Consider the following 25,310-nt stretch of genomic DNA (forward strand, 5'->3'; position numbering starts at 1 on the left):
CTTTGTATTATGCACGCACAAGAGGTTCGGCCGTTCAGGGTTTAGGGTGATATTATTTTAACTTTTGTAGGACTATAAGATTTATTTATTTTCTACTTTTTGTGGCTTCAATTTATATTTAACATAAAATAAATAAAAATTAAGAATAACAGTGTGTTAAAAAATAAAAAAAATCGTGTGGATTGGTGGCAACTTGTCTTGTGGGAAGGTTGTTAAAGGGTGGGGACCAGGGTTCGAGGAACGCCTGTCGCACCAATAACCTACTGTGGATTTGGATGAGTAGTTCCATTTGCCACGGTGAGGGGTTAGGATCGATGCCTTGCAGGGCCAGCTTTGGGCCTATGGGGGCAAGCTAGCAGTGATGCTAGTGGGGTCCACGGGACGGGTTGTCACAAGATCACAAAAGGATCAAGAGATTCGAAGCTTATCTTGCGGAAGGTGGAATTCACGAGCTGGCTCTGAAGCACTCTCTCATGAATCAAGGGGTGGTGCGATGGATAGATGGGTGATTGACTCACTCAATCAGTGGGATAATCGAATCGCTCGATCAATGAACGAATGAAGGATGTTGAATCACTCAACAAACTTAATCCGCAGGATTCTGAAGCACTTAGTGAATCACTCACAAAGAACTAAAGAACAAAGCAGTACAAAGACTCAAACTTTGTAAAGAAGAAAACATTTCTATTACTTTAAAATGATCAAGGATAATATACAATGAACGAAATAATGAGCATATATAGGCTTAGCTACACGTTCTAGTGTTCTAAAACAAGAAATAAATCGCAACAATTAATGAAAATATGATCGTTGGACCATTAAGTGTAGAATCAGTCCAAATAAGGCAAGAAGATGTGCCTTGTATCTCGTTAACTTGGGGAGGAAGTGATGACGTCTTGGAAGCTTCTTAGGCACTTGTGGAAACTCGAATATGCACAAAAATAAAATAGGAAGTAGTCGTTGTGCATTGATGACAATCGGGTCCGAAAAAGGCAAGTAATAATATAATTGAATTCGCCTGATCCAATGGCTATTATTGTGTGTGAATATCCTCCAAATATTCTCTAGTGGATGTAAAGGCTCTCATGGGTCCCATATGTAGATTTGAGGCACGTCCAAGTAAAGGCAAATGGAAGTTTCCTTTTCAGGCTCCAAGTATATCAAACATGATTCAAAGGGTGGTTTGGACTTGGGTCTTCTCATGGGTTGTTCTCCATGAGCTGGGGACTTGTGGTGAATTAAATAGGGGTGTGGGCTTCCTCTAAAGCTGGTCCAAGTGTCAAAAGGCCGAAACTCTTCATAGCTTGCAATGATGTCTGATTCATCTGCGAGTAGTTCAAGTACATCAGCGAGTAGGTCAACATGTCTGTCAGCGAGTAGTTCAGCAGGTCCAGCGAGTAGTCCAACAAGTACTTCAGCTATGACTTCTTGTGCCATCTTTGAATCAGATGAATGGTAAATGATTCCTTGATGACTTGGTGTTGCATCATTAAAAACTTTTCTAGGTAAACCTAGTGGGAAAAACCCTAGACAAGGGATCAAGAGTGCAACAGTCATATCCCAACAATGAGGTGATTTGACATGATGATGCTTGATCCCTCTTGAACCATTGGACTTCTTAGGGTTAATTTGATGATGAATAATTAACCCATCTCTTTGTGCTTGATCAGAACTCCATTTGGGAAAAGATTCTCCAAGATACTCTTCGTGGACCGGTTTGGTGTGTGGACCAGTTGGTTCGCCATGCTCTCGGTTTGGTTTAGTTCTGATGTCCGCATCACTCCTCAATGGGAGAGCGATAGCAAATATGATCTCCGGCTTAGCAAAGATGATCGCATCGTAGATCCCATATTTTTTACCTTATTAGCATCTCGTTCCTAGTATGACCAGCCATGTCTATGGTGTAAATTTAGAAATATTCGCTTATGAATCTTGCAGATGAGATCATTTCTTAATATATATCTTTTACATAATTCTAACATGATGCATTCTATGTTCAAAGGAGAGTAACTATAGTTAAAATCTCTACTATCTACTATATATTTGAACAACAATTTATGTTCAAAATTTAGCAAATTTATCATCTGAAACAAGTATTTCATGATATTGGTTTCAAATAATTCGAATAACTAAAATAGTTATAATTGAGTGGCACATTATATCCATGCATGGGCCATTTCAATACATTTCATTCATAAAGCTCGAAAATTCCAATTGAGTGGAGAAGAGTAGTTGGGATGATGTGGAAACCCTAGACATAGATTCTAACTCTTTCATCATCTTCTCTCTATCTTTAACCTTGCAGGTTGATTTCATAGAAAATTCAGCCCTCTTTAAACACTTGGAGTTGGCAAAGATATATTTTATGGCTTCTTTATCCTTACTTCGTCCTTTATATCCTTTCCACTCAAATATCTCGAGATAGGCTGAGAAACATCCGGGAACGGAACTCGGTTCGTTCCATGCCAGTAAGAAATCCTCTTCAAGTTGAATCAATTAATGTCTGTGAAGCCACAACAAAAAGGATACAAAATAATTAACTCTTACTTTTAATTATATAGTCCATCATAACTGATATGAAAGAAACTACAAACCTGGTCGATGTAAAGATCTTTAAGATTAGGAGAATTTTGTAGCAATCCCATTAGTGATTCCCACCAGTCAAACTCACCTAAAAGGGTTATATTACACTCCATTAGCTTGGAGAAGTCAATAGCGTTACACCATGCAGCCTACAATGAAGGCAAGAAAACAGAGAAAAGCGCTAGTTAGTATAATCATAATTAACAATCAGAAAAAGAGTGAGGTTGAAATAACGCTACACACCGATTTTGTCTATTGAGGTACTGGAACCATCGTCCAAACATACTGCCATCGCTTTGACAAAATCATCGTGGCCACTACATCTTTCGTGGGGAGAAACAACATTATATGCACGAGCAAATCGTCGGGCAACGCACTGATTTTGTCTTCACCTCCAAATCTCTGATGACGACGACGTTTAGCTCTTTCCTTCACAAATAGTTGCGATGTATTTGTGTATTAGTATCGATATCGCATACGCAACTTGCATTGAGCTGATAACTAACAAAAGCCCCCTTCTTCTTTGTTCTTTCTCTCCTTTGTATTATACACGCACAAGAGGTTTGGCAGTTCATGGTTTAGGGTGATATTATTTTAACTTTTGTAGGACTATAAGATTTATTTATTTTCTATTTTTTGTAGCTTCAATTTATATTTAACATAAAAGAAATAAAAATTAAGACAACGGTGTGTTAAAAAAAAAAAATCGAATAATAGTTTCTATATTTTTGTAAGATTTATTATTTCTACTTTCTCTCTCTTTTCAATTTATTTTTAACATAAACTAAAAATTAAGAATAACGTTTTTATATATTTTGGTAAGATTTGGTGATTAAAAAAAGAATTTTTTTTTGTAAGATTTACTATTTTTCTCCTTTTTTTTAATATCAATAAAAATAAATAACTAAAGAATTTAATTTGTAAAGAGAATTTAATTAGTAATAGTCAATGCACCCGCACGCACTCCAAATAAAACGCTGCCGTTTTGATCTACGACGGAGGATCTCAACTTTGTGTTACTTCCCCCGGCGAGGAAACAACACAGAGGAGGCCAAAAAAAAAAAAAAAAAAGAAGTGTCTCCCTTTTTTGTCCGTGAACATAAAAAAAAAATGTCAGCTTTGTGTCCTGTCTGCAATTTTACGCTTCCCCTCACCTTAATCCAAAGGTAACACAAACAATTTCTTAATCTCTTTCTATATGCTTCCTTTAGTTGTATCATCTATCGAGGTCTTGATGTGTCTGTCTGGTTTACGGCGGAGGGTTTGACTCAGTCATGTGAATTCCCACTTCGAAGACGACGAAATCGAAAACGATCACCACTTGGCTTTGCAACTCGCCTATTCTTCTTCTTCTTCTTCTTCTTCTTCTGATCATCCTTCGTCTTCTTCTGCGTCGTCATCATCTGTAATGCTTTCTAACAACCCTTCAAAATCTTCTTTCCTCGTTAAGTCGAGTACCCAATTGAGAAAGTTGTTTCATTTCTGCAGAACTTGGACAATTGCAACAATGTTGCCTCCTTGGTTCATTCACAGATCAAGAGTCAATTCTACAGTATAGGTCATGGTGGTTTGATTTGTTTGCTGAGGAACTGTCTGGAATCCGAACTAAAATCGAAATCGAAGCCTTTAGAGTGTAGTACTAGTTTGCTATCAGGCTTTGTTGATCATTTTCAATCATCAAAGGAAGATAAAGGTTGGGGATGTGGATGGAAGAACATTCAAATGCAATGTTCTCATTTGATTTCTCATAGAGAAGAAGCTAAAAGAGTTCTCTTTGGTGGCTCTAACTTTGTTCCTGATGTTCCTTCGCTCCAGCGTTGGCTCGAGTTAGCTTGGGACAAGGGTTTTGATGTCTCTGGAGCTCTTCATTTTAATACTAGAATCTACGGTTCGAAGAGATGGATTGGAACCACTGAGTGTGCTGCGTTGTTACGCTCTTTCGGGTTAAGAGCCAGAGTTGTTGATTTTGCTCCTGAGAAGTCTAAATCAATGTATCTTTCAGTTCCTGGTTCTGCTGTTGCTCCCAAGGTAAAGTCATATGGTCCCATGGACAGATATGTGGTTAAAAAGGGCGGTAGTGGGACGGGGAAAACAGTTGGTTCTCATGGTTCTAGTTCTTCTAGGATCAGCAAAGGAGCCGTTTTGATGAATTGGGTTTGGAATTACTTCTCAGATAACAGGTTAAATGTTTCCTCGGGTGTTCATATGACAAACAAAGGGTAGGTGGTTCTGTTTCAGTTCTTATAACCTCAAAACACATTACATATAAGGCCGGCTGGTGAGTTGATGTTGATGTTGATGTTATTGTGTGTACTGCAGGCCCTTGTATTTCCAACATGAAGGACACTCGAGAACAATTGTTGGGATTCAGAGACGTTTGCAAGGAACTACATCTACATCTACTCCCCAATACAATCTCCTGATTTTGGATCCGGCTGATGTGAGTATACTGTTTTTTCCATAATTAAGAAACTATGTTGGCATTCAAGCATATGCCAACATTTACTAAAGCTGAATGTGATTAATGATTGTGATACTTGAATGTGAATGCAGTTTACTAAAGCTATAGAGAAAGCGCTTATAGAGAAGAGAGGATGGGAGAGACATCTTAAAAGAGGAGCTCACACATTGACTTGTCCTGAGTATCAGGTTCAGCTCGCAACTCTAAGATCCATCTTTTTTTTGTTATTTGGCATAAAGTTGAGTGATTTTTGTATTAGTGTGATTGGGTAAATATTATGATGATATATAATATGCATACAGATGTTGTACGTTGATACTGGTATTGCTGAAGGAGCGGAGTTGGATAAGCTCAAGACCATTGATAGCCACTTCGTTGAATTCTAGTGCCTGCCTTAAAAAATTGAAGAATGGTTGCCATTGTATACTTCTGTATCATATCCAACATTTTGTGATGTGCTAAGAAAAAGCTCATATAAGATTGGTATTTTATATATATTTTGCACTAGTATTGAATCTGTTGATCATTCATAGATAAGACTATGTTATTATGACTAGACGTCTAAAGTTTCCTCAACATACAAAGGTTACTTGAACACCATACTATATACCACTTAAAACACGGGCAGACGGCCTATTTCCCCATGGGAACTATCGTATTGAACCAGATAAAGCCCGTTCTTTACTCTCGGTCTATTTTTCCCCGAAATAAAAGTTCGAAACCAATTTCCCCCGAGTCGAAAGTTCGAAAGCTATATCTCCACAGTTTAATTCTATTTCATCAATTAACCCATATATCAGTTTACTATTTACTTAACCGATTAGAAGAAAACTAAACCCAAATTAAACCAAAATAAACCCGATTTCGACCCGTTAAACTTCGATTCACCATCCAAAAATCCCTAAAACTAAAAATCCCCAAATTTGCGAAGAACCCTAGATCAAAGTTTAATTCTTTGCTTAAATTTCTTTGGGAAAACAGCTTCAATGGCGATTGTCCTGGCAGATGCAGACTTCGGAGGAGATTTCGATGAAGAAGCACATGAGAGATGAATTTCAAATCGACCAGTTGGTGAATGAGTTCGTCGATGAACCACCAGTCCGCCATGATGTGTATCCGGAGAGTGATACCGATGAAAACGGTGACGGTACAAAGCCATTTCATACACATATCAGGCGCGGTGATGGGCATTTGTACGATAAGCAGACATTCTTCAGTGGAGTTGCTTTCAAAGAAGCAGTGACGGACTATGTTCTCAGAACTGGAAACAATTTGAAGCAATACAAGTATGATAAAGATAAAATTGGCTTTATGTGTGTTGGTTGTAATGGAGATGATGGTTCACGGTGTGAGTGGAAGGTGTATGCCGCAATTCTGCCAAGTGATAACATGTGGAGGATTAGAAAGTTTAATGATAAGCATAGTTGTATCCCTAATGGAGAATGTGAGATGTTCAAGGTTCCACATATAGCTAGGTTATTTATTGATAAGTTTAGAGATAATCCTGAGTACTTCATGCCAATGAAAATGGAAGAAATCATAAAGGAAAGGTGGAAGATTAGTGTCACTAGGCATCAATGTCAGGCGGCTAGAAAGAAGGCACTAATTTGGATTGATAAGAAGTATGATGAACAGTTTGCTAGATTAAGAGATTATGCTGCTGAGATATTAGAATCTAACAAGGATTCACATGTAGAGGTTGAATGTGTGACTGATGATGGAGGGAAAGACATGTTCAATAGGTTCTATGTTTGTTTTGACAACATAAGAAGAACATGGATAGAGACTTGTAGGCCTTTAATAGGAATGGATGGTTGCTTCCTAAAGAATAAAGTCAAGGGACAGCTTTTGGTAGCTTTAGGTAGAGATGCTAACAATGGTATTTATCCAATAGCATGGTGAAGATGTTGATAATAACCCCACAGAGTCTTTTAACAGCTCCATTAACAAGGCAAGGGAGAAACCATTTATTGCTATGCTAGAGACAATCAAACGACTTGCGATGGTGAGGATTGCCAGAAGGTCTGCAGTATCTTATTCTCACACAGGTAATTTCAATGATTTTTAGTATTATCAATGGTTTGATTGTTTCTCACACAGGTCTCGTTTTAAACAATAATGATTGCATTGTTTGTTTGCAGGGATCTGCACTCCATATGTTGCATTGTTTCTAGCTAAAGAGCATAAGTATGCGTGTGAGTCGAAGGTTTATTCAAGCACAAATGGAACATATGAAGTACATCATGGTTTAGATAAACATAGAGTCTGCCTTAAGAAGATGGTTTGTTCCTGCATGAAGTGGCAGATATGTGGCATCCCATGTGAACATGCCTATGCAGTCATCATCGAGAAAACACTTGTAGCCGAGAACTATGTCTGTCAATGGTTCAGGACAGCTATGTGGAGAAGAAACTACACCGAAGGCCTGGTTCCACAGAGAGGTCCAAGGTTTTGGCCAGAGACAAATGCTCCTAATGTGTGTATACCAAATGATGAAGATGAAGATGATGAAGATCAAGATAAAGGTAAGAAGAAAAAGCCTGACAAAAAGAGGAAGAAGGGTGTCAATGAGTCACCAACTAAGAAGAAACCAAAGGAGAAGAAAAGAATCATGCATTGTGGCATTTGTGGAGAAGCGAATCATAATTCTAGGTTCCACAAGAAAGAGTTTGCCAAAGTGAATGTATTTTCCTTTTCATGGTTTCAGTTTATAGAGTTTGTTTTGGTTTACTAATGTTACAATGTTTTAATTTTTTTTTGCAGCCAAGTCAAGGGGAACCAAGTGAAGGTTCACTCACTCAAGCTTAATCAAGTAGCTAAGTAGAAATAGGGTTCTAATTTTGTGGTTGCCTTAATGTATTTTCGACCACATAGACTTGTAATTCCCTATGTCTTTTTTCTTTTGTCTCTTCTTAAAACTTGCTAGTGATGTATTTTGGTGAATGTTTTATGAACGGCTATGATCAATATCATAATTCTGAAATTTAACTTCTCATTCTCATTACCACAATAGCAACAATTGTCTTCATAGCAACAACAAACTAACAACAACAAACTAACAACAATTGTCTTCATAGCAACAACAAGCTAACAACAATTGTCTTCATAGCAACAACAAACTAACAACAACAAACTAACAACAACACTGAATCTCTTGTTCAACCTAGTAGCTTACTGAGACCAATCATGATCATACATAAGAATACTATGATAAGCATCATTCTCTTATTGCTTGATTTGGCTTCATCCAAAGCATCTTCAACCTTCTCAAATATCTCCTTCTCCATCTTCTCATAAACCATCTTTTCCAACTCAAACCTCTCTGTTCTGATATCTTTCAGCTGCTTCTCAAGTTCAACAGTCTTTGCATCTAATGTATCTATCTCATTGACAAAAGCTTCATCAACCCATTTAAATGTGTGTTCATCGTTTCTAAGCTGCAACAACCCAAATGTTATACACAAAATTAGAAAAACAAATCAAATGTTATACACAAAATTAGAAAAAACAATTACCTTATTGGCTACTGCAAACCCACACCGATAATATCTCCGGTACGGATTCGAATCGGACTTCGATGTCAAAGCCATGATTCCTTCCCCGCACCAACATCTCTTTGGGACACCGATAACCCTTCCTCTTGCACGGAAACTTGATTCGGTGGAATTTGTTGACACATTACTCATTGTGATACTCGAACTCGTGAAAGAAGAAGCAAATTCAAGAAGAAGAAGCAAATTCAATAAGAAAAATCGATTATGCAAGAAGTGAAAATTGATTTTAGGTTTTGATTCTTGGTTTTATGATAAACGGGTCGGGTAGGTGGAGGAATTTGGTTCAACAATTGGTTTATTTTTGGGACATATATGGTTTGGTCTCTGGTTTAGACATTAAACCGCTATAATCCAGAATCGGGGAGATATAGCTTTCGAACTTTCGACTCGGGGGAAAATTGATTTCAAACTTTTATTTCGGGGAAAAATAGACCGAAGGTAAAGAACGGCTCTATCTGGTTCGATACGATAGTTCCCATGGAGAAATAGACTGTCTGCCCCTTAAAACACCTAAAACATAAAAATATGTGGCTATTTTATTAGAAACACTGAGAAAGGTAAAAAAAAAAAAAAAAAAGGTGAAAATACAGAATGGCAATTTGAGATTTAACCAAAGATAGCATATCACCACACCTAAAAAAATAGAAATGTCTTTGTCCAAAAGCACTTAATAACTTGTGAGATTTGAGTCATAAAGAAAAAAAAGCTATAGAGCTTTTCCAATTCGCCCAGTTTGGTGATCCCTTCTTCCCCTGGCAACAAAACTTTTCATGTGTGCCTCAAATGAACAACATAACCTCACTGTTGCTCTTTCATGGACTGTGAAAATTGCGACATTGTAGAGGTTTTGTTGGTTATTTAAGAGGCAGATGTAGCCACCTTCTTCCTCACAATCCTTTTTCGTCTAGCCTTTGGAGGTGCAGAATCTGAAACTGAGTCCTCTTGCTTCTTCCCAAGTAGCCCTGAGACAATTGCATTCTTTGAGATAAACCATCTTGACGATGGCTTTGCTACTGCTTCCTCTGAGGGTCGGTTGTATGCTTTTGCCAGCAGATCATCTGACTGCGCCAGTGGGTCTGCCTCCACACCTAGCCATACCTGTCTTGACTTTTCCCCTAATTGAACGTTCATTATCCTGTACCAGATCCATCCATATTTATCAACGTTCTTGATCCACAGATAAATGGTTTCCTAAGCCCTAACACAGAGTTTTGCAATACAAAATCCAAACTTCCAACATGTCCTGATTATGTATGTTATATACATATGTGGGAGAGGAGAGTGGGGGAAATAGAGGCATACCTCAAGGCAGTGCCGAAGAAGAGTGCTACTCCTATGACATCAAAGTGGCTGCTCACTGATCTCTCAAATCCACATAACAGCTGATATCTCAAGTTCGCATATATTCCAAGAAATGCACCATAACCAAGAGCATTAGTGCTGATAGATGGGACCGTCACAGATACTCTGTCAGAACAAAGGTACAATAAGTTATAAGTCAAGCATGAGCTGGTAAAGAAACAGAGAAGCTGCCCGAGTGAAACAAGATATGTGTAATTCCCGGATAGAAACAGAAAATATGTGATGACCTGTTCTTCTTCTTTCCTGCCAGAAGGTTTGACAACGAACCCTGGAGAGTTCCTGCTGCGAGTCCAAGAATGGACAACTCTGCGGCCTTGTAGAAAAGAGAATGAAATCTCTTTTGCAAGTCGAACTCCCTAAGAGGATAGCTCATTTCAAATAAATTATTTGGTAGCTTTTGTAGTGTATTTTGCAGGTCAAACCGGAATGTGTTTCCATAGGAACGACATGGAGCTAGCAACCAAACAGCAGCTGCATTGCATGCTGATACAGTAAGAACATTTATAAGTGCAAGATCCCATTCCTCTTTTATTCTGCAAATCATAGAGAGTACATGTTAGGGAAAGAAACCAGAAGCTACAAATCCTACAAAGTTTAGGTACATGGAAAGGAACATACCTATTCTTACGATTCTTCACCTCCCACCAAACCGAGCATCCAACAGTGGCAGCTTGCTCCAAAAGAAGTTTGTAGAGAAATGCAGGGTCCGCCAACATCCTACACAAGGCAGTCGCTTAGTTAAAACTGCATATAGTATGACAGTATAGAAACTACTTGGAGACAATGAAGTCCATAGGTATAGATAGATCACAGAAGAAACCGATAAATTACCTGCCAACAAAGGCCCTCGACAATCCCTGAGGAAGAGCACGGGAGATCATTCTAGTTGTTGTAGGACGGGCATTTATGGCAAGGAATTTCACCATTTGTGCTGAGCTGACTAAACCCTGCATACAAGTTTCCGTAAGTTCAAGTATGTCAGCATCCCAAAATCACCATTTCATGATAACGGAAAGCTTAAAGGGTATCACACCATTTCATAAGCTTGACGGAGACCGGCAGGCAAATCCATCATTGTTTTTTGCCATTCATTCAACACAGCATCAACAAATTTCCTATCAAAAAGCTGGACAATAACATAAATGTCGTTACTGGATGACACACCAAGACAATAAAATACATGAAAAAAAATCAACAAAACACAAGCGTGAAGTTCTCATACCTCTGCGAGGAACATCCTACGCCTAAAAAGCCCATCATCATCTCCCTCATCGCCATCATCAAATTCATCAAAGTAATCATCATCATCACCATTATCGTCACCTCCATCACCACCACCGTTATTGATACTCTTTCCAATGTTTCCACCACCTCCTCCAGTTGCAATCTGTAATGAAACATGATATAGAAAATTCACAAAACACTCTTTTCTGATCGGTGGAAATAAATGATCAACTTATCCGGATTAAAATCAATCAATGTCTGACCCAGAATAAAGATACTTTCACATCGAACAAAGAAGCAGGACTAAAGTCTAGTGGTTCACAATCACTGCTAGAGACTGAGGCGAGTGCTACTCATACTTCGCCACTCTCACTACACAAACTTGATGAACCATCGAAAAAAATTCATAACAGAGATGATAAAACAAGCAACGACATGCTGATGTAGCCAAACCACAGATAAAAGACACATCCTTTAGAGAGAATTTCACCAAACTACTTCTTAATTCTTGGATTAGAATTGCTATAATGAAAATTCTTGCAAAAAGAGAGAGAGAGTAAGACCTCAGGGCTGGTCTCAGATATCTTCTGGGTCATATCAAGCTTCCCCTTTTCCAAAGTAACAGCTCCTACGGAACCAAACTTGCCTTTCATCACAGGACACATCTGAGTACTAGCAGAGAAGGAACCAGAGGAAGAAGGGCCTAATTCAACTCCCGTAGGCAATTGTAAGCAGCGCTCGAGACCCGAAACTGAATCATCGACAAGAAAAGAGGAGGTAGCCCTAACGAAGCCGCGACGGAGCTTACAAGGCAGATTGGGTAGTGAACGAGGGATAGGTAAACAGGGTTTGAGTGGAGATAAGGGTTTGGGAGCAACGACGCTCTGAAACACCATATGCGACATAGCTTTTACCAGGATTCAAAACAAAACCCAACCTTTCAATTCCGATAAAGATTTAAGCTTTTTTTTCTGGTGAATTTTCTTGAAGAAAAGGCGCAGAGCCTTTTGCTTCTCTCTTAGGGCTGAGAGAGAGAGAGAGAGAGAGAGAGAGAGAAAGAGGAAGAGAGAGATGAGAAAGGAAGAGAGGTTTTATCGCCAATCAGACGATTACAGAAACAACAACCCAATCTCACTTTTCTCTTTTTTGCACCTACTCAAAGCTTAATACTTCAGTGTGAGACAGAGGGTTTCAAGTCGGTTGTATTATACATTTGACAGCAGGGTCTCTCTCTCACACAAGTCGGTCGTTAAGGGCCAAATCTATCTATACATTTGTTGTAGCATCTACGAATACGTCCAATTCGAAGTTCCATGGTTCGGTTATTGTCATGTGTCAAATGGAAATTAAATCCATTCCTCTCGATTAGGTGAAAAAAAAATAACATTTTGATACTAATAAATTCTCCTGCAATTGTTTTACACGCTTCACAGAGAGATAATACAAACCATTTAATAATGACAAATAAATGCAAAAATGACAATACAAAAAACTAAAAACACATCAAACACAATTGAATGTCGTGAACATTATCGTATTTTTTTTTCCTCTACTCAATTTGGCCACAAAGCTTTGATTTCTGAATAATATATCTAATAGATATACACTCTGCTGTCGTCATTTTGGGATCTTCTATGCAAAGTTTGGTGCTAATTCAAGAAATCAAAGTCAATTGGCTGACTTCTTATTGGAGGATAAGTGGTTACTTCTCGCTTCTCAGTTGCTGCATTCTCTATTGGTTTCGCTGTTGTTGTAGCACTAGCAGTTTCAGGCGGCGTTGTTGTAACAGATTCAGGCGGCGGTGTTGTTTGGCTAGTATCTTCTGTGGCTGCAGCTGCTTCTGTGGTTGGAGTTGAAGACGGATCGCTTTTGTCTTCTATAGAAGTTTCCTCATTTTCTACAGGAGGAGGTTCAGACACTGTCTCTGTCACTTGTCCATCCACAGGTGCTGGTGACTCAGCAACGGCTGCAGTTTCAGGTGCCGCAGAATCAGCAGTGCCTGCAGTTTCAGGTGCGGGTGACTCAGCAACGGCTGCAGTTTCAGGCACTGATTCGGTCTGTGTTGGCTCAGAAGATGGAGGAGCTTCAATAGCCAATGGTTTAGCCGGTTCTTCGAGCGCCAATGGCTTTGTTGGTTCTGGCTGTGAAGTCTTCTGCGTGAGTAAAGGTTTTTTGGGAGCAGAAATGGAAGCAAAGATTGAAGACATTCCGGGAGGTAGAATCTCGATTGGAGGTTTTTTGGATACATCAGATAAACTCGTGAGCTTTGGATCCTCGAGTGAAGCCAGAAACGCACTTGCAGCATCGGTTTTAGAAGATGGAGCTTGCTCAACTTCCTTCTGCAGCGTTTTATTCCAAGCCTGCACCAAGTTCTTTAGAGTAGGACGACCATGTGCCTGTGTGAATAAATTACAGCAGTGAAGTCAGAACAATACAAGGTCTATTTATAAACTGCAAAAAGTAAATAATATGAAATCTTACATGGGCATGAAGCACGGCTTCTGCGAGCATTCCCGTGTCTTGCCATGCCTTCTCCATGAGCGCGTTGTCTCCCAAAACTGCAGCAGAGAATGCTGATTCTCTCCCGAGGCCTATGGAGATCAGGTTGTTTATCAGACCCTGCAACAATGTCAAAATAGCCTTTCAATTAGGGGTCTGCAGGTACAAAGTATGAAATCAAGAGCATAACCCATAAATATTTTCAAAACAACATATTCGTCAATAGTTAGTTATGTAGATCCTGTCTAGTGAACAACACAACGGTCTCTACATTTCTGCAGGTATCCTAAATTACGAAAAGGAAATTTCGAACCCGAATGAAAGAGAAATTGCAGACATACACTTAGGCGTGTCAATTCTCCATGGTTTGCTAGGCGTAATGCAAGACCTCGCAATTCATGACCCTGTAAAGCGCCTTTGACCGAACCTGCAGTTGCCAGTCTTTTTAGAGCTTCGCGAGCAATGTCGGCGTGCCCGGTGGCATCTGCAGCATCTATAAGGTCAAGAAACTCCTTTGCAAATTTCACTATTCCCTCCACAGCTTCAACAACATCTTCCTTTTTAGTAGCTGTCAAAGAAAGAATGTCACTCAAATCAAGGCCTGCACCATCCTGTCCAATGTCCTTGCTATTACTCATTGTGAGAAGACAATGAAGAGCCCTCTTAAGATCATTGCTCTGCATTGCGAGATCAAACTCCAGCCTGAGAAAACATAAAGCTAAGTCAAACCCCGAACCTAAGGCAATGAGAAAATAATCACTAATGGCATTTTCGTGTGAGATGACAGCTAGGATGGAGGATTTAATACATGAGTGAAACACTGTATTCTGTTACTGTTCAGCGTAAACAATTCAGAGACTAAAGAAAAGTGTGCATCGTCAGAACCAAATTGAAGGAATAGCGGCACCAAAAAATAACATTCTTAATTACCTCTTAGATATTCCAGGCAAATGAAGAGCTTCTGTCGCATATCCCATCCCCAGCATAAATTGTGCCAGATCGTCATGGTGTTCTCTCCCAAGCCTACTTGCCCTGTGCAACAAAATGTTGTCTTACCATTCCAGCTACTTTCCTACTCACGTAAACACAGGATTTTGAGAATCAAATACATACCATTTAACAGCACTAACAGCATCCCCGTAAGCAGCAAGGCAGCGACAGCGGATACCAGGATGATTCAGTGATATGGCATGAGCACACATGTACCTACCATGAAAATGGAAGTGTCAGACAAGAATTTCGATCTTAGGTTTATTATTTATATAATCATTCAAGTGACTAAAATGAAGATTCTGGCAACATATAGTATTCAAAATAACAAACGTGGAAACATGGTAAAATCTGCGAAAACATATTTTTGGTGCTCGTGGAAGCCTTGAATGCAAACAGTCAGATGTCAACGAGCCAACCTAGTGCGTACTAAGAATGAAAAGGAAAATTCAAAATCTAATTGAATATACAAGTCTCCAACGAAGTTAAACAATTCACCAGTTCTCAGTCTGCATATAACAAGGAATATTTTAACAAGAGACAGTCTGTCTGAAGGTAAGAACAGGAGACTCTTGGTACCTGTCAATGAGCCAAAGAACTCCATCCCGTACACCAGCAACAACAAGAGGCCCCACTGGTCGTTTTTGCTCCACTGGGAAACGAGTAACAGCCACTGATACCCCCCCACCACCTACAGCTACCTCACTGGTCCTTCTTTCATCCATAATGTCATCGCCATCACCTCTTGATTGTCTTGGCAATGATAAGAATGGCGGAACAGATGGGGCATTTTGGAAAGAAGCCAACCGCACCACCTACAATTAAAAAGTATACTCATGAGGAAGACTCTTGTTAGTCTGACAAGGATAGACATAAGTCGACAAATGTGAAGTACAAAAAAAAAAAGAAAAAGTTACATATATGTAGCTTCTAATAGTTACATATATCCCATGTAAAAGAAATTTCACCTGTAGCATGGGTGGTCTTAAAGATATCCTTTCTTGCTTCGCAGACTGGGAACCTTCTACTGTGATTAAGGCTAACTCTCCATGCTCTGCAACTGCTCTAGCCTGGGCTTCCTTAACTTTCATTTCTTCCTTCATCTTCCTAGTCTCTATATCAATTTCAGAAACTCCCGCATCCACAAAGACACATCTGGAAATCCAGGCATGGAAGAAGTATTAGTATTCAGAAAGTAACAGATTCAGGTAGCCGTATCAATGAAATTATTTTTCAAAAGGTCATACACATTACCCGTAAGACACTTCTAAAATTTGTCTTATCCAAGTTGAAGCAGGATTCAAGGTAATTGACAAAAAACAGACGAGAAATCGTGCATCATATATAGAGCAATAATCTTACTCAATAGTGGTTGGTGTAGCCACAAACAGCTGCCTGCGATGCCAAACAGCTCCAGTAGCATGTGCAATAGCAACATCACCAAGATATCTATACTGAGGGCGCAAGGACGATATGACCATGTATTGTTGATAAGCAAATGCACAGTACTCAACTGTTTGGTCCCATGCCGCCCATTCTGGCTGAGGTAGCATACCACCTACTGGCTCAAAATTTTCCCAACTACAAATTGAAACTTCCATTTAGATTAATATGTAACTGAAATACTTTAACACGAAAAAAAAAAACACAAAGTACAGCTAACAAAAATGTAACTATGGCATCAGTATAGATTACATAATGTAACAAAAATGTAACAAAAACACTGCTTACTGTTCAAGCAAACAAGAGTAACAATATTATACCAGACATCTCAGAGGTGGAAAAAAGATTCTGATTATGCCCATCAGTGAGCTGCTTGCACACAATATTATAACAAAGAGTGCTAAAAGAGATGAGCCTAGCATTACAAAAAGATGGAGACCCTAATCACCTGTAGAGCTGGTAGTTCAGGGGTGCAGACTCAGCAGACTTCTGCGACGAAAACCCATCATCATAACTCGAAAACGAAGAAACATTGCTGTTTCCAAATCCTGAGAGCGGCATCGACTGTATGGTCGAAATAGCTGTTGCAGCAACAGGACTAATCCTTCGGGATGTGCGATAGCCGATACCAAGTAGAGCACCACCATGTAGACCAATGACCTGCAAGACAATTTTTGAAGTGTAAGTTTGTTGCTTAACCTAGAAGTCAAGCAGTGACATTCTTCTACCTTTGCTAATTTTGCAAAACTAAGAAAAAGTATACCACCAGTTGATTTCTCGATGCGTAAGATTCTAATGTTCAGCAACTACTGGATTCCAAGTTTGGTCAAACGCATATTAATAAACTATTGGATTTCAAGTTTGAATTTGTTTATTTTTCAGTATCTCCAATGCAAACTAAAGCACATAAATTCGTAGAAGCATAATTTAGACTAGTTATTCAATGGATCTGCTTTAGAATACGTCAAGAGAATCTGAAATAGATGAAAAAAATGATGAATTGAATCGAAGATGACTATTGTTCAGGAAACAATAAAAAAAGGTTACCAAATGCAACGATTGAAGTAAAAAGACACATACCGGTTCAGAGCGACCTCCTACAGATCTCATTAGTATGTTTGAGGTACCATCATCCAAGAGAATACGAACTTGGACACTAGCTGATGAAGCTGCACTAGCAGCAGCAGCCGCTTGAGCTGCGGCTGCAGCGGCTTCTTTAGCCTTTCTCGATGAACCACTCTTTGGGATTAGAGGCATCCTTTGAGGTAACACAGATTCTAGTATCGCGAACCTATCTCGACATGTATCCCAAGCCAACAATCTTGCACTTCCAGAGTCAACAATAGACCAGTCACTAACCTTGTAGATAGAGAAGTACAGAATATCAGGCCATACAACTGCCACATACCTACAACCAGAGAATAAAATTAGTTCGCTAAAACCTGACAACATTCAACACATACATGATATATAACTAGCTGAGTTGCTAAGAAATTTATTATTCATAAAATATAATTAGCTGAGAAACTTACTTCCCTGAACTGCTTACAGAAAGAACCGAGTATGAATCATGTGGAACAGGTGCCACAATCTGCTTTTTGGTCTGCTTTACAGTCAACTGTTCACCTGGATCTCCCTTAGATACCCCTGATTCAGACAAGGCACTATTATTGCCAAGGGTTGGGTTGGCTGAGTTGGATAATTGAAAGTTCAAGAGTTTCAATTCTCGTCCAAGGATATATATAGCTGAATTCTCCCGACTTCCAGGCAATGCTGGTAAAGGAGCTGCAGAAGGGATGGCACGGGGATCAAATTCACTAACTATAATACCAACATTGGTACCAGTTGCGACGAGATGCGGCTGTAGAGGATGTGCAACCATACAATAGACCTGAAAAGATAAAAAGTAACTATGGTCGGGTACTGCCAATGTATGCAAGCCACTTAAGCGAAAGAATCACAGAAGCAATGCTATTATAATAAAGCAATTCTTAACCTGCAATCTTTGAAAATCTACTGGCAATTTCAAGTAGAAAATATACCCAGAATCATCTGCAAATTCTGAAAAAAAACAACTTCCAAAATTCGCATGCTGCAAGTGCTCTTTTATCATCATCTTACATTAGTAGGTTACTTAAGTTCTCCATTGCAATTTTTCTTTTTGATACATCCAGAGTTCAAAACAGCGTTCAGAACAGCGTTCAAAACAGCTATCAATCTAAAGGCTTTTGTAAATGGTTAGGAAAGTACACATGGAACTGTTCAGCAAGAAGTAACCAATTATCATAGACTGCACTCTACCCTTATTATTATTCCTAGTCTAGTTGAGTCGGAATATCTTTGCATTGCCAAGTGCCCTTCTATACAGATCACCAACTTTAGTACTTTAGCCAAGCTAATGTTTTGTGGGGCACATAGAATGGATATGCAGCTCTTAAAAGCTTAGGAGAGCAATTATCATGCTCATACGTGTTCACGAATTACTCACAGTAATAGAAAAAATAAATAACTACTAAAGTAGAATACAACTAGCAGGCAGAAAGAAACGACATGATACATGGTAGATTGAGGTAATTACCCTAAGTTTTCTGTGGGTTGCAAGTACTTGAGGTGGAACCAAGGACGAAAGTTCACATAATGGCCTTGTCAGGGCTGAATAAGTTGGATGCTCAATAGACCTGTGAAAAGTCAAACAGTTAGACACTCATCTAATATACATAAAGATATTTACCATAGACAGTACCAAATGTTTAACCAAAAGTACCATATGTGTGAATCTTTAACGCAAGTCAAGATATCGAGGTTTGGTGCTCTAGGGTGGCACCACGATGCAACACTGTGGCAAGCTAGTTTTGGAACAGGCTTAATTCTACGCAGCTCCTGTAGAGAAAAAGTAGACATGCATGTTAAAAAGAGAGATCGGTAAAATATTCAAGATCCTTACATGAGATGAGATACAACATTACCTTAAATGTCATTGTGTCCCATATGGCCAATGTCTTGTCAGCACCAATTGTAATCAATTGTGGAGCACTGCCACTTACCCTTGACAGCTCGACAGCTACCACTCCACCATCATGTGCCTAAAATCAGAACAAAAACATCAAGGGTGAGCAAAATCTTTTACAAGGCCATATCTGGAAGGACAAAAATAGTCCGGATTCTAAATTTTTATATCATGAAAAAAGGGTAACAGAGAAGTGGAACTTATAGACTCAACTAAGCAAACAAGAGCGCTTCTGTTAAACCAAAAGACAAAACGAGAATGTCATACTCCCCTAAACATTTTGCTGCCTATTAATCACAAAAGCATGTACGAAAAAATTTAAATGCTAGTTATGCAACATTCAGAAACAGACACAGAATTCAATTTCAAAGGTTCATTGAAACTAAGAATGAAACTAAGAACAATGGTGCCTTTTACTCAGGTGTAACCAACTCTGGCCAATCTTGCCAGGCTTAAGACTTGAACAGCCACAGTAATATCCTCTCTTGAACTTTACATTAAAGAGTAGGCATGAAAAGTATACCTTCAAGCTAAGCTTGGGTACAAGTTCCCTTGAGTCAGCGCCATGTTCGGCACTCCACAGTACTAGTAAGCCATCACTGCCACCTGAAACAAGGAGTGCCTGCAATTGCAATTAGACACAGAATGGCTGGTATCATGTATTGCACATGTATAACGAAGAGAAAAAACTTGATAAGCGTTCATTAAAAACGTCAAATTATAGGAAACGAAGGCTCGTAATTAGTAGTAAATTGGCTACTCCACTTTCTTTTAACATATTAGTCAACCTTAGCAGGTCATCTTGCGTATGTTTTTCTAAATTATATGACATTGCATGACACTTCCATCTGTCAGATGCTACTACGTAAACAACTTGAAAATAATAATTCAGAGCAATAAAGAAAGGGAATTTGAGAGAATTTGTAGTTACTTCGCCAGATGATGCCATGAAATTCATCAAGCAATGAATTGATCCTTTATGGCCCCCTGTATATCTACGTGCAAGCTGCAAGGAAGCAAACATTCAAGGAATTTAACCAGATGGATAACAGCAGGATAACAAAACAAACATTCAAGTTTTGGAAAACAAACCTTCCATGTTATCATTGATAAAACCCTAATGACACCATCAGTTGAACCAAATGCAACTAAAGGGCCATCACCACCAGATGATCTGGAAAGAAACTCCATGCTGCAAAGAAAAGAAAGAATTCTAACAACTTTACAGAGCAGAAATAAACGGAAAAGTAGAAAGACTGTTAGAAAAATGACTGAAACAATAGATAAAAAGGGGCTCAACTAATGCAGAACTAATGCACCGTCTACATTTAACTAAAAACTTCGACGTAGTTACTAATGGAGGTCTTTTCAGGATTCAAGCGACTCAGAGGATTGGAAGCATAGAGTAATAGAACATACATCTTTCCGGGGGTTCCAAGAATCAAGCAAGATTAGAGAAAACAGAATGAACTTACCAGAGAAGTGACTTGTTGTCAAGCTCTTGCTTCGGCACATCACGACCACGCATTGTCACCAAATCCAAGAAAATGGCTTTATTCTCACAACAGATAACCAGAAAATGCCGGCCTTTAGTCGACGGAGCAGGAGAAGTGAAACCAGATGTGAGATGATTGACAGCTGATGGAGATTCAGCAGCTGCGGTGCGATTGCGCCACAGTTGCCAATAACGCACATCATCATCATAAAACTTCACCTGCTTGACACTTGTAGTTGCAAACATTGAATCGGATAAGTCACATTTTCCTCATATCAAAAGGAGCAATCGAGGGAAAGATCTATTACCTTCCTCCTCGAATAGCTTCAGTAGGCTTGGCTTTATAGTCTGAGCAAAACATGAATCTAAGTCAGGACACAGAGCAACTCATTTCCACCAGAATAGAATACAAGTTGATAAATGAACTCACCGGATTCTCCTTCGGCAAGCTTCTCTAACTTAGCACCAACTAAACGACGCTCGTCAACTCCACCGGCTTTCAATTCGTAAATCACCTAGAAAAAAACAGTCATAAACGTTGAAAGATCCACGATTCGGAATCAGAAGCGAAACCAAAAAAAAAAAATCAAATCCAGAATCTCCATAGAAAGCAGACCTGACGATGCTCCCAATTCCAAACGGAGACGTGATCCGAATCATCAGCAGTAACAAGCCATGGATGCGTGGGATGTACCTGAATCTTCACAATCTTATCATTTGTCTGCCGAAATGCTCTCGCGCGCAACATTTCGATCTCTCTCTCTCTCTCTCTCTCTCTCAAACACACACAGTCCTCTCCAAAGATCAGTGAAACAACTCAAAATTTGAGCACGATTACATCCGCACAGAACGATTCGGATTCGGAATCACGAGAACTCCTGAACAGACTCAAAATTTCCGAGAAGAAAAAGCAAGCAGAGGTATTACCAGATCCAGATCAATTACGATCCACCGCGGTTATCAAGGAAAATGCCCGGATCCACCACCACTACAATCGCCGAACAAAAACTCCGGTAGTGTCGTCAGACGCGAATCGCGTAAAAGCGCGAATTGCAAAGGCCACTTTGATTAACAAAACAAAAAAAAGGCCCAATAACATTTTTAGCCCTTTCCATTGTCGCAATATATTCTTTTCTTTTCTTTTTTGACGTCGCAGATACATTCCATTTACAGAAATTAATTGTGGGGGTTGGGTGGTAAAAGTGAAAAATGACTAGATTTTAGTATTTTACAGAACTAGATTTTGATTTAGAATTCTTTTTAAGGATGGGGATCGGTTACACCTGACGGGCCAGTGGATTCATTCAAAGATTTGTTCATACAGGAAGACCATATATATGTTTGGAAAAAGCATAATCCGGCAAATGCCAAGAAAAAGATTGAAGAACTAAAAAATTAACTGGACTTGGCTCAAGACCAGGATTTGGTATCCACACAAGAGGAAGTATTGCTTAAATGGCAATTATGTGAGGCGCTTCGTGATGAAGAGATTGGAGACAGAAAAGCCGGGCTACTTGGATGCGAGAAGGAGACCGTAATACTAAAATTTTCCATGCCATAACAAAGCAAAGACGCTCTAGGAATCGCATCATTATTCATTAGCCTTAAAGATAAGGACGACATGACAATTGAAACAGAGGAAGGAATAGAGCAGGTTGCAACTCAATACTTCCAAAATCTCTTTTCTGCATCAAGCCAATCCGGGATGGAAGAAGCTCTACGCTATTTATCGGTTAAAGTCTCACCTAGATGAACATGGCTCTTACACATCCTCCGTCTGATGGAGAAATAAAAAGGTGGTCTTTGGCATAAACCCCGATAAAGCACAAGGGCCAGATGGTATGACTAGTCTATGCTTTCAACGTTATTGGAGATATCTAGGGAACGATGTAATTAAAATGGTCAACGATTTTTTCAATACCAGAAGCTTCAGTCCTAGATTGAACCAGACCAATATTTTTCTGATCCCAAAAAATGAAAGACCAAGAGAGATGTTTGAATTTCGCCCCATTAGTCTTTGTAATGTAAGTTACAAGATCATATCCAAGGTGTTGTGTAACAGACTTAGGAAAAAAATTCCGAAGGTGATTTTGGAGATTGGTCGTCTAGCCATTGTTCGCCTAACTGTTCCGTATCTAGGTTGATTATCCCTATCAAGCCCGCCTCGGCATGCGGGGCTTGTGAATCTTCACCGGTCAGCTTTGGCCACGGAAATGGTAGACAGCTAACGGCGGAACAGGCGTGATGACACTTGGATAGGGGACGCCAGCCCGAAAGTTAGGGTTTGATACAAGCCTCGGAATCCACCAAGACAAGACTCACAGACTCAAAGACTTATTAGCTTGGCGGAAGCGATCTGATGGAGAGTAACCGGTTTGATGCTGAATCCACAACACCGAGGGATAGAGAATATGATCCAAGGGCTATTCCTCGCAAGGATCAGAGACTCTACACGAAACCTAAGTTGTTTGATTCCACAAACTACCTAGAACTCGCAAGAACAATGATTTGATTCAAAACACAAAGTATTGAAGCAAATTGAAATTTCTTATTATTTAAAAACGTGTCTTCAAAAGTAAAACGTAATAGAGCTTATATAAAGGCTCAAGTACAACATATATATGCTGAAATAAAGAAAGAAATTTCAACAATTAATGATAATTATGGTCTTTGGGAATTGAATGAGAATATCAGCCAAATTGGGAAACTTGTGATGCTCCTTAAGTCTTGATAACTTGGGGCCGAAGTTGTGGTTTCTTAGGCTTTTTAGGAAGCTTCTGGATGGTCTTGAGAGTCTCACAAAGATGCAACACTGAATAAGGAAAAAGGCGTTGTGTCATAAAGACAAACAAATCCAAATAAGGAAAGTTGCACCTTAATTTGATTGGCCTTGTCAAGTGAGGTGGGGTGCATCCTAAGATGTGTGGTGAAGTCTCCAAATTATATAGAAGCTCTCCAGGACGCCAAGGGATGCTTTGGTTTGAGCCATTTATGGAAAGATCCATTTTGAGTGTTAATTGACTTGCGAAAAGGCTCCCTAAACCAAGTCTTGAACTAGCTCGAAACAAGGGTGGCTTTCTTTGATCTTCCTCCTTAAAATATGTGTAGGAAGATATGTGGAAGGAGGTTACCTCATTAAAAAACTTTCTAGGTAAACCCATTGGGAAAAACCCTAGATAAGGGAAAAAGAGTGCAACGGTCCCATTCCAACGATATGATATTTCAGCCCGTTGAAGGTCCGCATCACTACTAGTTCCAGTGGTCAGCTCCAAAGTATGTTTGTTTCTGATTCTTGCACATATCGGAAGGATATCATAGTTCTCCTTAACTAGTACAAGCTGGTTCTCTCCAAAAAGTACTTCAGGCATTCTATCGGGAAGTTCGTCAGGTTGTACATCAAGAAGTCTATCACGTAATACTTCAGCCACTGCTACAGCCGATAATTCAGCTCCTGTTCTTACATCATCCCCTCCCCCTTGAATGAGTTTCAACCTCGAAACTATTTTATCTGCACCAAGAGAAAGCAAGTTAGCTTTCATGCGGTTTTGGGACTCTAAAGTCTTACCTTGGTATTGCTTTGTTTGATGGCGGATTGGTGCATCAGGTGGTTCATCTTGGAGCATCATTGAGTGGTAGACTCCTTTTGCAGCATTCAGCTCTAGTGTAGGCGTGTGGTTCACCGTGATGGATACACCATGGGGTGTTGAAGTTTGCTCCTTTTTAGCTCCAAAATCTGAAAATGGGTCTTTTGGAAAAACAAGTGCGACATATCCATGTTTGGAGGAAAATAAGTCTGATCGACATAACAACTAAACTGTGTACTAGCACATACCTTTGATTTTTCTTGCATTGCACGAACTTCTTTTTGGTCTAATGGAGCAAGATTAAACTTGCGGTTGTTGAGGCAAAACGAATAATGATTGGTACGACCATTGTGTTGGACCTCACGATCATATTGCCAAGGTCTACCAAGTAGAACATGCCCAGCTTGCATGGGTGCAACGTCACACAAGACTTGATCTTGGTATTTTCCGATAGAGAATGGCACTTCAACTTGTCTTAACACTTTTATCTCCTCTTTGTCATTAAGCCATTTGAGCTTCTACGACCTCGGGTGATTAGTGGTGTTGAGTCCTAGCTTCTCAATAACAGTAACACTAGTAATATTAGTGCAAGAACCACTATCCACAATCAAGTAACATACCTTATCTTTTATTGTGCAACGAGAATGAAACAATTTTTCTCTTTGGTTGGGCTCATTCGTTGTTTGTTGGGCTGAGAGTACTCTTTGTATGACTAGCAGCTCGCCTTCATCGTCATAGATAGTGGTTGCATCGGCTGGCATTAGGTCGACTTCATCTTGTGAGTCATAACCGTCAGTAGTGATCAGCATGACTCGTTTGTTGGGGCACTCTTTTGCCACATGTCCCCTGCCTTGGCATTTATAACAAATTATTTCATGTGATCTTTGAGAGTTAGAGGACTTATCTTGTTCAGCACGGTGAACATTTGATTTGAAACGAGAATCAACAACAATGGATTTTCCTTTGTCTATATTTTTTGGAGGTGGTGCTTGAACCGTTGTGGGTTGTGGTTGGCTCCACGAGGTGTCTTTGGCTTTATTCCTAGGATTTGTCTTCTTTTTGATTTTTTGCTCACGTTGCATAGCGAGGTGTAGAACTTGTAGGGAGT

General features: G+C 39.5%; 6 protein-coding genes and 1 pseudogene across 7 annotated transcripts; 3 read left to right on the forward strand and 4 right to left on the reverse strand.

The window, feature by feature from the left end:
• Positions 1-1,297: 1,297 nt before the first annotated feature.
• Positions 1,298-24,612, reverse strand: LOC147929385 (uncharacterized). Its single transcript, XM_087480594.1, has 5 exons — positions 24,441-24,612; positions 24,080-24,351; positions 2,870-2,877; positions 1,345-1,780; positions 1,298-1,303 (listed from the first exon to the last, which is right to left on the reverse strand). The coding sequence occupies exons 1-5, from the start codon at positions 24,610-24,612 to the stop codon at positions 1,298-1,300; spliced, it is 894 nt and encodes a 297-aa protein (XP_087336720.1).
• LOC104736491 (uncharacterized) lies at positions 3,587-5,574 on the forward strand. Of its 2 annotated transcripts, none has more exons than XM_010456491.3 (6): positions 3,587-3,749; positions 3,856-3,988; positions 4,072-4,802; positions 4,903-5,023; positions 5,137-5,232; positions 5,347-5,574. In XM_010456491.3, the coding sequence occupies exons 1-6, from the start codon at positions 3,694-3,696 to the stop codon at positions 5,428-5,430; spliced, it is 1,221 nt and encodes a 406-aa protein (XP_010454793.2). In that variant the 5' UTR covers positions 3,587-3,693; the 3' UTR covers positions 5,431-5,574. The 2 variants fall into 2 exon arrangements, with proteins under 2 accessions (XP_010454793.2, XP_087338792.1); XM_087482666.1 differs by having other exon boundaries at positions 3,622-3,749; positions 3,844-3,988.
• LOC147929386 (uncharacterized) lies at positions 6,031-6,804 on the forward strand (annotated as a pseudogene).
• On the forward strand, positions 6,851-7,852 carry LOC147929387 (uncharacterized). Its single transcript, XM_087482327.1, has 4 exons — positions 6,851-6,923; positions 6,970-7,092; positions 7,186-7,720; positions 7,792-7,852. The coding sequence occupies exons 1-4, from the start codon at positions 6,851-6,853 to the stop codon at positions 7,850-7,852; spliced, it is 792 nt and encodes a 263-aa protein (XP_087338453.1).
• LOC104736492 (uncharacterized protein At4g04775-like) lies at positions 8,020-9,108 on the reverse strand. Its single transcript, XM_010456492.2, has 2 exons — positions 8,560-9,108; positions 8,020-8,481 (listed from the first exon to the last, which is right to left on the reverse strand). Exons 1-2 carry the CDS (start codon positions 8,728-8,730, stop codon positions 8,203-8,205), a joined length of 450 nt encoding a protein of 149 aa, XP_010454794.1. The 5' UTR covers positions 8,731-9,108; the 3' UTR covers positions 8,020-8,202.
• Positions 9,117-12,423, reverse strand: LOC104736493 (uncharacterized). Its single transcript, XM_010456493.3, has 8 exons — positions 11,748-12,423; positions 11,183-11,347; positions 10,994-11,086; positions 10,792-10,907; positions 10,579-10,677; positions 10,188-10,493; positions 9,901-10,065; positions 9,117-9,733 (listed from the first exon to the last, which is right to left on the reverse strand). The coding sequence occupies exons 1-8, from the start codon at positions 12,087-12,089 to the stop codon at positions 9,457-9,459; spliced, it is 1,563 nt and encodes a 520-aa protein (XP_010454795.1). The 5' UTR covers positions 12,090-12,423; the 3' UTR covers positions 9,117-9,456.
• LOC104736495 (uncharacterized) lies at positions 12,550-21,770 on the reverse strand. The gene is made up of 21 exons (XM_087482665.1): positions 21,235-21,770; positions 21,049-21,133; positions 20,927-20,966; positions 20,599-20,847; positions 20,216-20,315; positions 20,055-20,129; positions 19,647-19,745; positions 19,083-19,199; positions 18,881-18,996; positions 18,695-18,794; positions 17,649-18,007; positions 17,197-17,524; positions 16,565-16,776; positions 16,036-16,254; positions 15,642-15,828; positions 15,253-15,488; positions 14,797-14,889; positions 14,614-14,715; positions 14,025-14,385; positions 13,666-13,803; positions 12,550-13,580 (listed from the first exon to the last, which is right to left on the reverse strand). The coding sequence occupies exons 1-21, from the start codon at positions 21,364-21,366 to the stop codon at positions 12,834-12,836; spliced, it is 4,095 nt and encodes a 1,364-aa protein (XP_087338791.1). The 5' UTR covers positions 21,367-21,770; the 3' UTR covers positions 12,550-12,833.
• Positions 24,613-25,310: the final 698 nt, after the last annotated feature.

The sequence above is a fragment of the Camelina sativa genome, chromosome 13 (genome assembly GCF_030686135.1).
Source record: "Camelina sativa cultivar CO46 ecotype springtype chromosome 13, ASM3068613v1".
In the NCBI taxonomy this organism is placed as follows: domain Eukaryota; kingdom Viridiplantae; phylum Streptophyta; class Magnoliopsida; order Brassicales; family Brassicaceae; genus Camelina; species Camelina sativa.